Below are 14914 nucleotides of genomic sequence, written 5' to 3' on the forward strand. Positions count from 1 at the left end.
GTATTCTTCTTTCTCTACAAGTTGTCAACTTAAATAATTGCTTTTATTTTTTTATTTTTCTTTTTTTTAATTAAGTTATGTTAGTCACCATATAGTACATCATTAGTTTTTGAAACAATTGCTTTTAAATCTTTATTCTTTTCTATTGTAAGCAGTGAAAAATATAAATTTACCTCTAATTTCTTTGTAGGTATGTCCTACAACTTTTGCTCTATGTTATTAACAATCAGTCTGAAATATTTTCTAACGTTTGCTGTGATTCTTATTTAAGCCATGGATTATTTAGATGTGTGCTATTTAATTTCCAAGCGTTTGAGGTTTTTCATCTCATCTCATTGGTATTGTTTCCCAACTTAATTCTGTGTTTGTTAAGATACTAAAATCTGTAAGGCTTTGTTCTCTTGAAACTACTGAGACCTAATTTATGACAAAGCACAAAAAAAAAATTTTTCCTGCCCCTACCCTCCAAGTCATTTTTCCAAGCCCTGCCCCATGTAATATTATCAATTTCGCTCAAAAGAATGTGAAAGGAGCCATCTGCTGCCTGTTGGGGAAGAAGTTTATTTCTTCCACTCTGCTTCCAGAGCAAAGCTTTTCTTCCCCTCACCACAAGAGGGAAATAATAGGAGTGAAACTTCTCTATCTTTCCCTCCTCTCCCTTGCTTGGTTTCCCATATGTGAAGAAGGATCACTAATACAATTGGACAGAGATGACTGGGAGCAGTGGCCAGGGTTACTGCATCTCAAACATAGGAAATATGTTCTGTTTCACTGCCTGCCTGGAGGATCTGTAAGTATAGCAGTGGACTCTTGTACATTGTATTCCAATATCACATACACACCTGCACAAGAACCCTGAGATCTGCTTCCTAGAGAGAAACCTCTAGAAGCCAATCACTCTTTTTGCACTTTACATTCTGCTAGGGCTCTGTTTGTGGGGGTCCTGCAATCCTCCTTGCAGATTGCTGGGTAATTGTACTAGAAGCCAAATTTTCACAGCAAATCTCCCTATGTTGGGGTAGGGGGAAGAAGTAGAAATGGATCCCAAGATGTAGAATTAAAAGAATGATGTTGAGGACCTCCCCTGTGTCCTCTGGTCCCACGTATGTTTTGCAGTCATGACTTACTGCAAATGGAAGTTACTAGGTTCTAACCATCATTACTTTGATCACGCTTTAATTCCTCATAAGCAGTCTCAACTTCTTAGGACACAGAGGGGATAAAGAGAGAAATGTGCACTTTCAATTGCCCACAACATTCCTGAGCTTTTTTCTATCAAGAGACACCCTATCTCCATTAGATGATTACCATCTAATTCTAGGATGGAAGATCTGTCATCAACAGAAAATCACACTAAAAATTACTAAAAAAAGAAGAAAGAGGGACACCTGGGTGGTTCAGTTGATTAAACATCTGCCTTTGGCTCAGTTCATGATCCCAAGGTCCTGGGATCAAGTCCCTCGTTGGGCTCCTTGCTCAGTGGGGAGCCTGCTTCTCCCTCTGCCTGCTGCTCACCCTGCTTGTGTGCTCTCTCTCTCTCTCTGACAAATAAATAAATAAAATATTTTTTAAAAATTTAATTTAATTTAAAAAAGAAGAAGAAAGAGAGAGAGAGAAGGAAAGAAACAAAGAAACAAAGGAAGAAACAAAGAAATGGTACTCACAGCAGAGGTATCGAGTTTGTGCATTCATCCTGTATCACAAATAATTATTAAGATGTTTATTGTGTTGGGGAGTAAGTCAGGCACTTGGTATTGAGAAGCAAATGACACACAGAAGACTCCTGTCTTGGGACACCTGGGTGGTTCAGTCGGCTGAGCATCAGACTCTTGGTTTCCACTCAGGTCATGATTTCAGGACTGTGGGTTCTAGCCCCATGTCAGGCTCTGTCTCAGTGCAGAGTCTGCTGGAAATTGTCTCCCTCCCTCTCCCTATCCTTCTGCCTTTGCTCTCTCTCTCTCTCAAATTAATAAATAAAATCTTAAATTAAAAAAAAAAGACAGGGGCGCCTGGGTGGCACAGCGGTTAAGCGTCTGCCTTCGGCTCAGGGCGTGATCCCGGCGTTATGGGATCGACCCACGTCAGGCTCCTCTGCTATGAGCCTGCTTCTTCCTCTCCCACTCCCTCTGCTTGTGTTCCCTCTCGCTGGCTGTCTCTATCTCTGTCAAGTAAATAAATAAAATCTTTAAAAAAAAAAAAAAAAAGACAAAGACTCTTGTCTTTCTGGAGTCTAGACTAGCATGGAAGATATATACAACACAAGTGACATCACAAGATTAAGTTAAAATTATAATAATTATGTTCAAGATGTTGGACTGAAAACATGATTTACTACCCTATCTGCCAAAGTTTCCCTTTAATGGCTACAGCAATGTGAAAATAAGATAATTCAATCCAGTACTAGATATGGGAAAATGTACAAGGACTGGTTCAAATACTTTGAGAAATTTCTGGAATTCAAAATTCACATTGGATTGGCTTTATAGAAAAACCAGCATGAAGAGGCTGCAAACCAATGTAGATATTTGTGTGGAGAATTATGAGTTAGGGAAAGAGAAATCAGACAAGTTAAAGCTTGATGCAGAGATGAGAAATGGGCTCTTTAAGGGATCCAGGGAATACTCCAAGTTCAAAATCAATGGAAATGGTGACAGAAATTGAAAGCAATCCTTTAGTGAACTGATGAGGTAATTATTCTTGTATTACCTGGACAGCTGGGTCAGTGTGGTCTTCTATATACACAAATGTCCTATGACTAGGACATCAGCTCCCTATATAAAAAGAAGATGCCACTGACCTCCAAACCTTGTCATTGCAGTGAGGCCAGTTAGAATCAAAGTCAGTTCCAATGTAGGGTCCAAGTTAGATATGGACAAAAAGTACGGAGCGCTCCACACATTAGAGAAGTATATTGTATCATCTCTGGTTCCAGGTGTAAAAGCTTTTCTGCTTCAGCCGAAGAGGAGGAAACTCAGTAGACCTTTTCATTTTCCACTTGACAACCAGAGGGGAATTCTACCCCTTTGCACATCGCAACACAATGACCTACAGAGTACTTACAACCAGGGAACAAGAACTGTGACCTTTACAGCCTCTGAGGAAACTGCCCTTCACCTATGCAAACAAATAATTCTCATCTATGAAGAGAGAGATGAAAGAATCTACAGACAGTTGAGAAACAATGGCCTCATGAAAAGGAAGGACCATGCTAACAAGCAGAAAACCTAATCCATTATAATGAGATAAGAGTGCAAGTAGAAAAAAAAGACATTCATAAAATATGTAAAATATTTTTAAATGTCTTTTTAAATGCATCTTTGAGGTGATAAAAAGTAAAGGAATACAAATCAGCAAAAAAGACAAGAAAAGTGAAAGCCAAAAAGCCAGCACTACCATTAAGTTAAATGGCTGTAAGTTTAAACATTTAAATATTTCATACTATTGATAAATGTTTAACATGAATAAGCAAGGAAATCAGGAAAGGCACAAATAAACACTGCTAAGAATGAAACGGGATTTATGGAGATATACGATAGCCACAGTAGAAAATGAAACAGAAAGAAAATGATATAAACATTTTCTGGCAGTAAATTTGAATGAGAATAAAATAAACAAACAAGAACTGAGAACCTTTTCAAAAGGAAATTCTAAAAGATATCCTTCAGGCAGAAGACATATCCCACTTGGATGATCTGAGATGAAAAACATCTACAGCTTAGGCTATAGGTTAGTCAGCTGCAAAAAGATACCCCCAAACATAGTGGCTTAGCCCAGATACGAGCTTCTGTCCCAGGTTTAAGTCAGGGTTGGTGGCCCAGACGGCGTCAGGGACACGGGCTCTTCTACAGTGTTGCTCTACCAGCTTCGGCACACGTTTCCAACTTGTGATCCAAGGAAGGTCTTCAGATCCCACATCATACCCACATCAGCAAGTGGTGTAATGGAAGGAGAGAACAAACCACTACTTTGAATAACCTCCCTAACCTAAGTACCTCTAGGGCCAAGACAGTTTTCCCGTGGATGTGATACAACATACACCACAGCCTGGGCTTCCCCAGGACAACTCACCAGAGTTCAAGTCCTAGACCTACAACCAAGGAGATGAGAACATTTAATTGCTCCGCAATAAGAACTCATGTGACTCCTCCTTAATTAACCCAAGTGTGACAAACTGAAGACTTCATACTCCATCTCTGTATTTGAAAACTATTTATTAGGAGTAAAATTTACCAAGAAAGAAGAAATGGAACACTAACCCATCCATTCCCCCCTTTCAACCACAATTGAATCCCAGGATAGGATCTTCTCAACCTGAGAGCAACCTCCTGCAAGGCAGCAGTAACTTTCTTCTTCTACGGCTTAACAAAATGTACTACTTTTTAGGATTTTAGGGCAATATCCAACAAACAGGATACAATATACCAATTGTGACAATCCTCTTGTAAGCTTTACCCAGATTATGTTACTAGAAATGGGGAGGCTCTAATCGAGCCCATACCCACATTTCAGAAAGAGAAATTCTTTCGAGTGGCATAACTAGTCTATATTTATTAATAAATACAATAATAATTTTTTTAAGATTTTTTATTTATTTATTCGATAGAGATAGAGACGGCCAGCGAGAGAGGGAATACAAGCAGGGGGAGTGGGAGAGGAAGAAGCAGGCTCATAGCAGAAAAGCCTGATGTGGGGCTCGATCCCATAATGCCGGGATCACGCCCTGAGCCGAAGGCAGACGCTAACCGCTGTGCCACCCAGGCGCCCCAATATAATAATAATTTATAAATTAAATAAAAATTTACCAACACCAGACCAGCAAGTTTTATGGTTATTAAATCATAATAATTACATGGTTATTTTGCTTTGTTAAATTAATACTTATAAAACATACATATATTCAATACTTGGTCTTACTCTTTATCCTAAGCAAAAAATATAAATACATTAAAATATAATAAATCAAAAATCCAAATAGACCTTTTTTAAAAAGAAATCCACTATATACATATAAGTTTATATTTTGAAAATACGAATCATAACATATTATTCCTAGAACCTATTACGTTACCTGCCCCACTTAGGTCTATTTTAAATAAATAAGTAACACCCATATTGTAAAAAAAAAGTTTTCTCACATCGTGGATATCTCAAATGCTTTGAGAGACACTCTCTTACTACAAGGGAACCCAGTGACCTAGAGCTCACAGAATTTTGAGGGTTTAAAGACACTGTAAAACTAAAACCATGCAAAGGTTGGGACTTCCCACTCCTTTACTAGATGATGTTCCACAGTCATTGGGTGAAGGCAGGAAAAAACAGCATATCCAAAGGTAACATCTATTGATCTTATCTCTTAGTCCCACAACACAAGGAGTAGAGAAATACTGGGATCAAGAGCAAAAAAAAAAAAAAGATGGGGAAAATAATCACAAATGCTGCTATCTAAGTAAACAATCACTGATGGAGCCAAGTGCCCAGGCATATTCTTTGCCACGAGACTAGCAGGACTGGAAGGATTCCTCACTGTGGAATGGTCTCTATCCACATAGCCTAGATCAGCCAGGGGCTCCTGGCAGTACCTTTAGCAGGAGACTCAGAAGAAAATAACTGGGATGTGTTCAGATCTATCCTTTAGTGGAGAAAACCCTAAGTACTCGCTGGCGGATCTGCCGAGTCTTCACCCCATAGACAAGAGGATTGAGTGCTGGTGGCACAAGGAGGTACAGTGTGGCCAGAAGAACATGGACGTGATGGGGTACATGGTGGCCAAACCGATGAGTGAGGAAGGAGAATATTCCAGGAACATAGAAGATCAGGATGACACAAATATGAGACCCACATGTGCTAAAGGCCTTAAGTCGGGCCTCACCCCCAGGTACCTTCAGCACAGTCTGGAGGATGAGGGCATAGGAAATACCGATGGCCACGACATCTAGCCCAACCACAAGCAGGGCCACTGCCAACCCGTAAGCTCGGTTCACTGTGGTTTCTGAGCAGGCAAGTTTTACCACAGCCATATGTTCACAGTAGGCATGGCCTATGATGGTGGCCTGGCAGAAGATGAGTCTCTGCAACAGGACAGGGAAGGGGAGGAGGAGGACCAACCATGCTCATAGTTTTTTTAGTTAAATCACTATATGTACCTATTCAACCCAATGTAGAAACTTACTCATTCTGATCTCTCCTCCCTTTTACTTGTCACCAGTTCCTATTGACTGCAGTTAACCCCTTTTGACCCACTCATTCTTCTCACCCCCCACTGTCACTGTGTAGGGCACACTCCTAACTTCTAGCACCTGGATTATTTCTGTAGATCTTTCTGGCTTTGCCATTAACCCCTTCCTATCCACTATGCATTCTTAAGGCAGAGGATTATAAAATACATCTAAAATTCACATGTCATCATGTCACTTCTAAGATTAAAATCTGTTAGTCCATTTAATCCATGGAATAAAATTATACATTCAAGACTGGCAAACAAGGCTTTAAAAGGCTATTTTTTTTATTACTTTGACTTACACTTAGCAAATTTCCACCAAAAATCTTGCTTGAACTATTCCATGTTCTTGGAATTATGTGATTGCAACAACTTATTTTACATGTACCTTTTGCATATTCTTTCTTCCATCTCTTTTATCTGAATTGGTCTTTCTTGTCCTTCAAAATTCAGAGTCCACTGGTTACTGTCTCTTAGAACTCTAGCTGTATTAGGACCACATTAATCATGTTAAGAGCACTTTATTTTGTGATTTTTTTGTTCATCCACAACTTTCTGTTTTATCTAATTATAGAAATCCTTTCAGTGTCTTAATGGTTTGTCTCGAGTAAAGAACAATTTCTCATTAAGCTTCATAATTATAAACTAGCTGGTAAAGGCTTCACCGTACAGGGGATAAATATAAGTTTTGTAGGCAGACAACTATGCTTAAATTCTGTTGCTTCATATTCAACAAATGAACCTATGGTGGGATACTTAAACTCTCTGAGTATAGATCACCTCACCTGATGGTAGAGCAAATAATGTAAATCTTACTGCTTTATTATAAATATTAATTAAATGATGTGTATAAAGTTCCAAAGTTCCAGTATATAGGTTATTCTATAAATAGTGTACAGATTTATACCTAGTTTTGTAATCCTACCATGAAAGACAAGTCCATTCTTGATACTTTCCCAAGGTAGGTCCAGTGACTGTGAATAAGACACTGAGCAGGCAAGATGTTATTACCAATTGGCAGGTCCCAAAGGACACACAGACACCTTTGGACAGGGCTAAACTTAGTATCCAGATTGGCTGGAGACCCAGAGAGCTAAGTCAATTGCCTCAGGGATAGCTAGTTGGGCAGAGAGGCAAAACAGGGAGCGGCACCTGCACCTGACCAGGTGGCTCATGTCTGTCCAGTGTTGGTCATCACCTCTAAGCCTGTCCACCTTGACAGCCGTCATAGGAAGCTGCATGCTCAGTGAGCTAGGAAAGCTCATATTTCTCTGTAAGCTCAGATTTCTCCTTCTCACAGGTCAAACTCAGAGCGATAAATTCTTTAGTGCACTCTGTGATGAAACGTGTTCATTCCTCTATCTGCTGAGAGTAGGGGCTGCTAAAAGCTCATAATTGAGTCACTCTCCCTTCGACAAAGAGAGCTGACTCACCCAAGATTAGTTTTCTTTTCTGAGTGCAGCCCTCACCCAATGACCCATTTAAGTACAAATACAAAGACCTGAACCTCTCTCTTTTGAAACAACATTGAAGGACCATCTCAGCTCAAGAGCACCCCCATGGAATCATCTCAGGCATCTGGAGTAACTGGATCATAGTTTAACTTCTTCCTCTTTTCCATCCTGCTTCCCTCACTCCCTGATAGGTGTCAGTCCCAAGTATATTTCACAATAAGTTTCCTGCATGCAAATCTCTGCCTCAGTGTGTTTCTAGAGGATCCAATCTAAGAAAAATGCCACGTCTCTCAAGTGAATTAAGCACTTTGTTTCTCTTCTGAGAAATTGCAACAGGTCCGTGGATATCAACTCCAATACCATAGCAAGTATGGGATAGATATTGATTCTCACAGAGTCCACTGAAGCGAGTTCCCAATGAAATGGCTAAGACCTCCTCTATCATATCTCCCGATTACCAAACAGGTCCTTCCCTGGGCCACATCTCTGATAAAGCAGCTACAGTCTACCCCAATGGCTACATTCTCCTTTGGAAAAATGTTTCAATTGCACCGTCTTTTCATTTATCCAGACAACAAAGTATTTCATTCATAGCTGGTGGGAAGCTTCATTTATTCATGCATTCAGTCAGTCGGTATTAAATATCCACCAAATCCATGCACTCTACTAGATGTTAAACAAAACGAACAATATGATTAATGATCCTTGTCATCATGGCTCGTGGGATGGTATATATTACGTATGCGATCACAAAAACCTAATAATAGTTTTAAGTATTATAAATTAAAACTATAGGATGCCAAGCATGTAATAAGAGAAACTTCTCATTCTTAGGAATGCAGGAAAGCCTCCTTAATTCAACTTAGTGACCAGAAGAATGGGTTAAAAGTGAAGGGAGTTGTGGGGGTAGGCTGAGGATACAAAAACCCTGAAGACACTGGGAGATGTGTTGGAGACAAACACAGTGATCTCCAGAGAGGTTCAAGGATATGTCATGGGAATGGTTAAATGAGGTAGGGATCTGGGGAGAAACAAATTAAGAATATGAAAACACAGAGTGTTCAATGGGTCATTTGCATAAATCCTGAAGTCTTACACACCAGGGTAATGGGGGTGGCAAAAAATAGAGTACATATCAACTCAGTAATCATTTAATGAATAAGAGCAACAAGGAGAGATATCAATAACTGGGAGTAGTAGAGAATAATTTGCATGAATGACATGAACAGCAAAGCACCAGTCCATGCTTATTTGTTTGCTAGTCTGTTTTTCCAGGGGAAAAAAAACCCTGAAAATTGCTTTGGGGAACAAGAACAGTGAACTCGCTACCAAAACAGAGTTATGAGAAGTGTGAGAAAATGAATGATGCCCACTTAGTAGGAAGTACAACATTTTTGTCAGAAAAAAAATGGATATAATGAGATTACCAGCCCCATATGCATTTTGTAGACACTAAATGAGAGAGCTTATGTGCAAAGTTTTCTTTCTCAAGGGCTCAAGGTACAATGGAATAAGAGCTGAACAATGGGAGGTGCTCAGATAATCAAGATTTTACACTAGGGGCACCTGGGTGGCTCAGTCCGTTAAGCCTCTGCCTTTGGCTCAGGTCATGGTCCCAGGGTCCTGGGATTAAGCCCCGTGTCAGGCTCCCTGCTCAGCAGGGAGTCTGCTTCTTCCCCTGCTCATGTTCTCTCTTTCAAATAAATCAATAAAATCTTTAAAAAAAAAGATTTTACATTAAAACAGCATATTCAGACTAAGTTTTTTTTAATTTTATTATGTTATGTTAGTCACTACTAAGATTGTTTAAAACAAGTTTAACTAAAGCACATAGAAAACTCTACACCCATTGGTAGTAAATGTCACTCATCCTCCCACTAAGGAATCCTCTGCAATTCTATAGCTACTGTGCATCTCCTGGAGCCCTTTCTTCCACTCCGACCTATGAAGCAGAGATAGGAGAAGAGGGAGGTCTCGACTTTTTACCTTTTCTTTGAAGATCTATCTTCTAGAGGGTATTTTTGCTGTTGTCATTTTTTACTGTGGTAAAATATATTTAACATAATATTTACCATTTTAACCATTTTAACAATTCAGTGGCATTAGGTACATTCACAAGGTTGTGCAGCCATCACCAATATCTATTTCCAGAATTTTCCCAGCATCCCAAATAGAAGCTCTGTACCTATTAAATAATAATTCCCAGCCTTCTTTCCTCTAAGCCCCTGGCAATGTCTGTTTTACTTATGTCTCTATGAATTTGCCTATTCTAGGTACTTCATATAAGTGGAATCATAGAATATTTGTCATTTTGTGTCTACCTTATTTCACTTAGCATAATGGTTAAGGTTCATCCATGCTGTACCATGTGTCAGAATTTTATTCCTTTTAAGGCTGAATACTAGATGTGTATACTACTTTTTTGTTAATACATTCATTAGCTGATGGACACATGGGTTGTCTTCACCTTTTAGCTTCTGTGAATAATCCTGCTGTGCTATCTTCTTACTAATAATATTGAAGATTAATATTTAACAGAGAAAACATGGGATCATTGAGCATGGAATTGAGCAGAGGCCACTTAGGAGAAAGACTGAAGCAGGCTCCCCTTAGGGACCATAAGTTTAGCCCTAACCTTCCATCTACCCACTTGACAACCTAGGCCCATACTCTTCTAAACTCTGGTCATTGATAGCATCTCTTTAACCTAACCCAGCCCATGTCCCTTTCCTGCCCCTAACCTCCCATGGAGAATTAGTCTTCAGTGACTTGGAACCAATATCCACCACAGCACTACCACATTTTATCATAGTTTCTAGATTTTCAAGTTCATTTCATCATTACACCAAGAGCCTGGGAAATACTCAGGATGAGGAAGGAAATAATGAAGAAAAGAAGAGCAAATGAAGATAAGGAGAAAGATAAATGCTATTTTTCTGCTTGTTCTATGTTTATGCACAGCAGTGAGATCGCCTTATAAGAGTAACCACATTCTTCAGTGCATCTACACAGTGTCCAAAATATCACCAGTTGAAATTTTTTTTAAAAATGAAAATACATTTGAAAGTTGAGATAGTGTTCATCACAATGATAGTAGTAAAGACAGTAGTGTTAATAGTGATTATGACTGCAGTGCTGGTTTTGTGACAACTTATTTCATTTCTTTTTTTTTTAGTTTTTTTATTATAATAATTTTTTTATTATATTATGTTAGTCACCATACAGTACATCCCTGGTTTTTTATGTAAATTTCGATGATTCATTAGTTGCGTATAACACCCAGTGCACCATTCAATACGTGCCCTCCTTACTACCCATCACCAGCCTATCCCATTCCCCCACCCCCCTCCCCTCTGAAGCCCTCAGTTTGTTTTTCATAGTCCATAGTCTCTCATGCTTCATTCCCCCTTCTGATTACAATAAAAAGTTATTAAGTGCCTATGTCACAACTTGAGATTTATGTATTCATTTAATCCAAAATACACATATGTCAATGTGACTAATGAGGAAATATGCCAGCAATGATACAGTCCATTAAAATAATAAAATTTATTTATTAAGTAAAGATTTATTGAGTGCCTATCATGCACCAGGTACTATGCTAAGGATACAACGCAATTCATCATTTAGTAGATATGGGGGTCAGAGAACTTTCAACCAATCATTTTATATATAATTTTTTAAAGATTTACTTATTTATTTTAGAGAGAGAGCATGAGCAGGAGGAGGGACAGAGGAAGAGGGAGAGAGAGAATCTCAATCAGACTCCCTGCTGAGTGGGGAACCCAACAGAGGGCTCAATCTCACAACCCTGAGATCATGACCTGAACTGAAATCAAGAGTTGGATGCTCAACCAACTGAGCCACCCAGGCAGCCCAGTGTGTGTGTGTGTGTGTGTGTAATTTTTAATTATAATAGATAATGAAAGAAATATACATAGAGCTCTGAGTTCATAAAGCAAGTGACTGATCTAGTTTTAAAAACCTGCTTCAAAGAGGTGAGGTTTGAACTAAAGTTCAAGATGAGTAAGAATAGGAAGGATAAAGACAGGGAGGTGCATTCCCATTAGGAAGGTCACGGACTACCCATGGGGGAAGGACGCACGGACTGGAGGAACTACAGAAGGGTACTTACGTATATTAGGAATACATGACACTCAGTCAACACTACATACATTGCAAGGATATGTAAATATTTAAGAACATACAACAAACACATTAAAAAGTGAGTGCCAACAGTAGGAAATAGAAAAGAATGGCCAAAAGAATTACAGATGAAGATAAAATAAACAATAATTAGAACAACGATTATTGTATGCAATAAACTTTAACTCAAGGCTCTGCACCTGAGACTAAAAATGAAGACATGAAAGAAAAATTATCATTATTCTCAGAGGTTAAAAATACATAATACTATAGGTGTCAGAGAAGGTCATCCATCTCAAAAGCAGGAGAAAAGCACATGGACTAAAGCACTTCTAGAATCAGATGGAATATGAATATTTTAAAGAGTTTCTCTCATGAGCCTGAAACTCTAAAGAATTTCCATAGGTTGCCACCCTTATTTCTATGATGCCAAAGTTTTACTGATAGAGAAGGCCTATCGGCTCCCACAGACTGCCTATGTGTCAGTGTCACAATGGTGGGAAGTGGTCCATGTTCTCATATGTACAAACAGGCACCCAGTTCATCTCTCCCTGATCTTCAAAGTCACTTGTCTCAGGTTCATAGAAGTGCTCATTGTTTCCTAATTCCCTGATGCATTTATCTTGTCAACACAAGTAAATCATAAACTCTTGGAAGAAAGACATATTCAAAAAACTACTTGCTTGAGATACCACAGCACTTCTGTTTTCCCATCCCAATATCTGAACACTATATAGACCTCAGAAGAGACTTCCCAACTTCCAAACACTCAAGAAAACTTCATTTGCTTTCTCTTGACTGTCCCTACTAGGTAAATGATCTGGGCTGTGGGGTTCCCATCCCACAGGGGAGGACCACTGTTGACCTGAGATCCAGCTGATGAGAACTATACTCAGGTGGGATCAACCTGCTTGGGCCTTAGCATTTTAAACAGCCGCTCCCGGATCTGCTTGGTCTTAACTCCATAGACAATGGGGTCTAGGGCAGGGGGAAAGAGCAAGTAGAGATTGGCAAGGATGACCTTAGCAGCAGAGGTGGATGGGCCAAAGCGCTGCATGACCACAGAAAGAAAGCCTGGTCCATAGAAGAAGAGGATGACACAGACATGAGCCGTACATGTGCTGCCTGCTTTAGCACGTGCCTCAGGTGAAGGAAAATGAATCACAGTCCTCACAATCTGCCCATAGGAGTAAGCAATAAAGGCCACATCCCCCACACCAAGAAAGATTGCTACAGCAAAGGCATAGAGATTATCCACAGTGGTGGCCCCACAGGCCAACTTTACTACTGCCATATGCTCACAGTATGTATAGGCAATTGTGTGAGAGCCACAGTAGGGCAGCCGACTGGCCAAGCCTGGAAAGGAGATGGTCAACCCCACACCTCGCAGTGCCACCAGGCCTCCAATCTTAGCAACAAAAACAGGGGTAAGAATGGTTGCATAATGTAATGGGTTACAGATGGCCACAAAACGGTCCACAGCCATGGCCACCAGCACTCCCGACTCCATAGCAGAGAATGCATGGATAAAGAACATTTGGGAAGAGGAGGTTAAGATGGCGGAGGAGTAGGGGACCCCTTTTTCAGCCGGTCCCCTGAGTTGAGCTGGATAGGTACCAGACCAGCAGGAATATCCACGGAATCAGCCTGAGACGCAGGAAGATACATCTGGATCTCTACAAATGAACATCTCCAGCGCTGAGTATCGAGGTACGAAGCGGGGAGCCGTGAAACCGCGCACAGATATCGGAAGCTAAACAGAAGGGGGAGGGAGCCGCCGTGTCAGGGCGCCGGGAAGCGGTAGCCACCTGCAAGGGGGAGCGGACAGACCGCGGACCCGCACGCTTGAGACAGCAGGCTGAGAAGGGAGCTCCGGGAGCGCACGCGGGACGGCTGGCGGTTGGCGGGCCACCTGCACGGGGGAGCAGGCGGACTCGCGGACGGCACCCGCGAGACAACAGACTTAGAACGCGAGCTCCAGGAGCGCGCGCGCAGGGCGGCTGGCGGGCCACCTGCACCGGGGAGCGGGCGGACCGCGGACCCGCACTCTGGAAACGGCAGACTGAGTCCGTGAGCCGGGAGCGTGCACCACCAAGCATCTCACGGAGCTCCGGAGCTCCGGTGTGCTCACTGGATCGAGGCTGAGACCGGGAGCTCCGGGAGCGTCCGCGGGGCGGCTGGCGGCTGGAGGGCCACCTGCACGGGGGAGCAGGCGGACTCGCGGTCAGCACCCGTGAGACACCAGACTGAGACGGGGAGCTCCGGGAGCCCGCGCGGGGCGGCTGGCGGCTGGCGGGGTTGGAAACACAAAGGACAGAGACGTGCCGGCCCTGGAAGTGAGGGCTGGGACGCCGGGTGTGGGGCGCACAGCCCGGGATGCTGCAGGGTTGAGCAGCACCAACAGAAACAGAGTTAAAGTGGCCAGAACATCAGTGGAGAACGATCCGCGATCCCTCTGTTCTGAGACAGAGGCTGAATTTCAGCCGCTGCTGCTCTCTCAGAAGAGGCATAGCAAACCGCCAGGGAAAGCCGCCAGAGAACAAAAGCCCGGAAATACCGGCTCACAGGGTGCCCATCCCCATCCCCCCTCGCAAGGGACACAGAGACTCTACCCAAACAGGGTTTTCTGAGTACCGGCAGGCAGGCCCCTCCCCCAGAAGGCAGGCTGAAAAATCAAGAAGCCCACAACCCGGAGCGCCTGAGTGGCGCAGTCACCAAGCACCTGTCTTCGGATTAGGGTGTGATCACAACGCTCCGTAAGGAGTCCCTCATCGGGCTTCTCCACCGGGAACCTGCTTCTTCCTCTCCCACTCCTCTGCTTGGGTTCCCTTTCTTGCTGACTGTCTCTCTCTCTCTCAAATAAATAAATAAACTCTTTAAGGAAGAAGCCCACATCCCTAAGATCTCTATAAAACAAGGGCGCACGGCCTGGGTCCCAGTCAACACTTGGGCTCTGGACAACCCTGCAATCTCTCTTCATCAGAATGACGAGAAGGAGAAGTCCCCCCCAGCAAAGAAAAGATAATGAGTCTGTGGCCTCTGCCACAGAATTGGCCTCGGCCACAGAATTAATACATATGGATGTATCCCAATTATC

General features: G+C 41.9%; 2 protein-coding genes across 1 annotated transcript; both read right to left on the minus strand.

The window, feature by feature from the left end:
- LOC109490533 (olfactory receptor 56A4-like) overlaps positions 1 to 14914 on the minus strand; it is a 195089-nt gene that overhangs the window by 86013 nt on the left and 94162 nt on the right.
- On the minus strand, positions 5625 to 13354 carry LOC100481773 (olfactory receptor 52L1; the record flags this gene model as incomplete). The annotated part of the gene is made up of 2 exons (XM_002925000.2): positions 5625 to 6109; positions 13201 to 13354. Coding segments are annotated over 2 exons (639 nt in total), but the record flags the coding sequence as incomplete, so codon positions are not given.

Source organism: Ailuropoda melanoleuca, chromosome 8 (assembly GCF_002007445.2).
Source record: "Ailuropoda melanoleuca isolate Jingjing chromosome 8, ASM200744v2, whole genome shotgun sequence".
In the NCBI taxonomy this organism is placed as follows: Eukaryota; Metazoa; Chordata; class Mammalia; order Carnivora; family Ursidae; genus Ailuropoda; species Ailuropoda melanoleuca.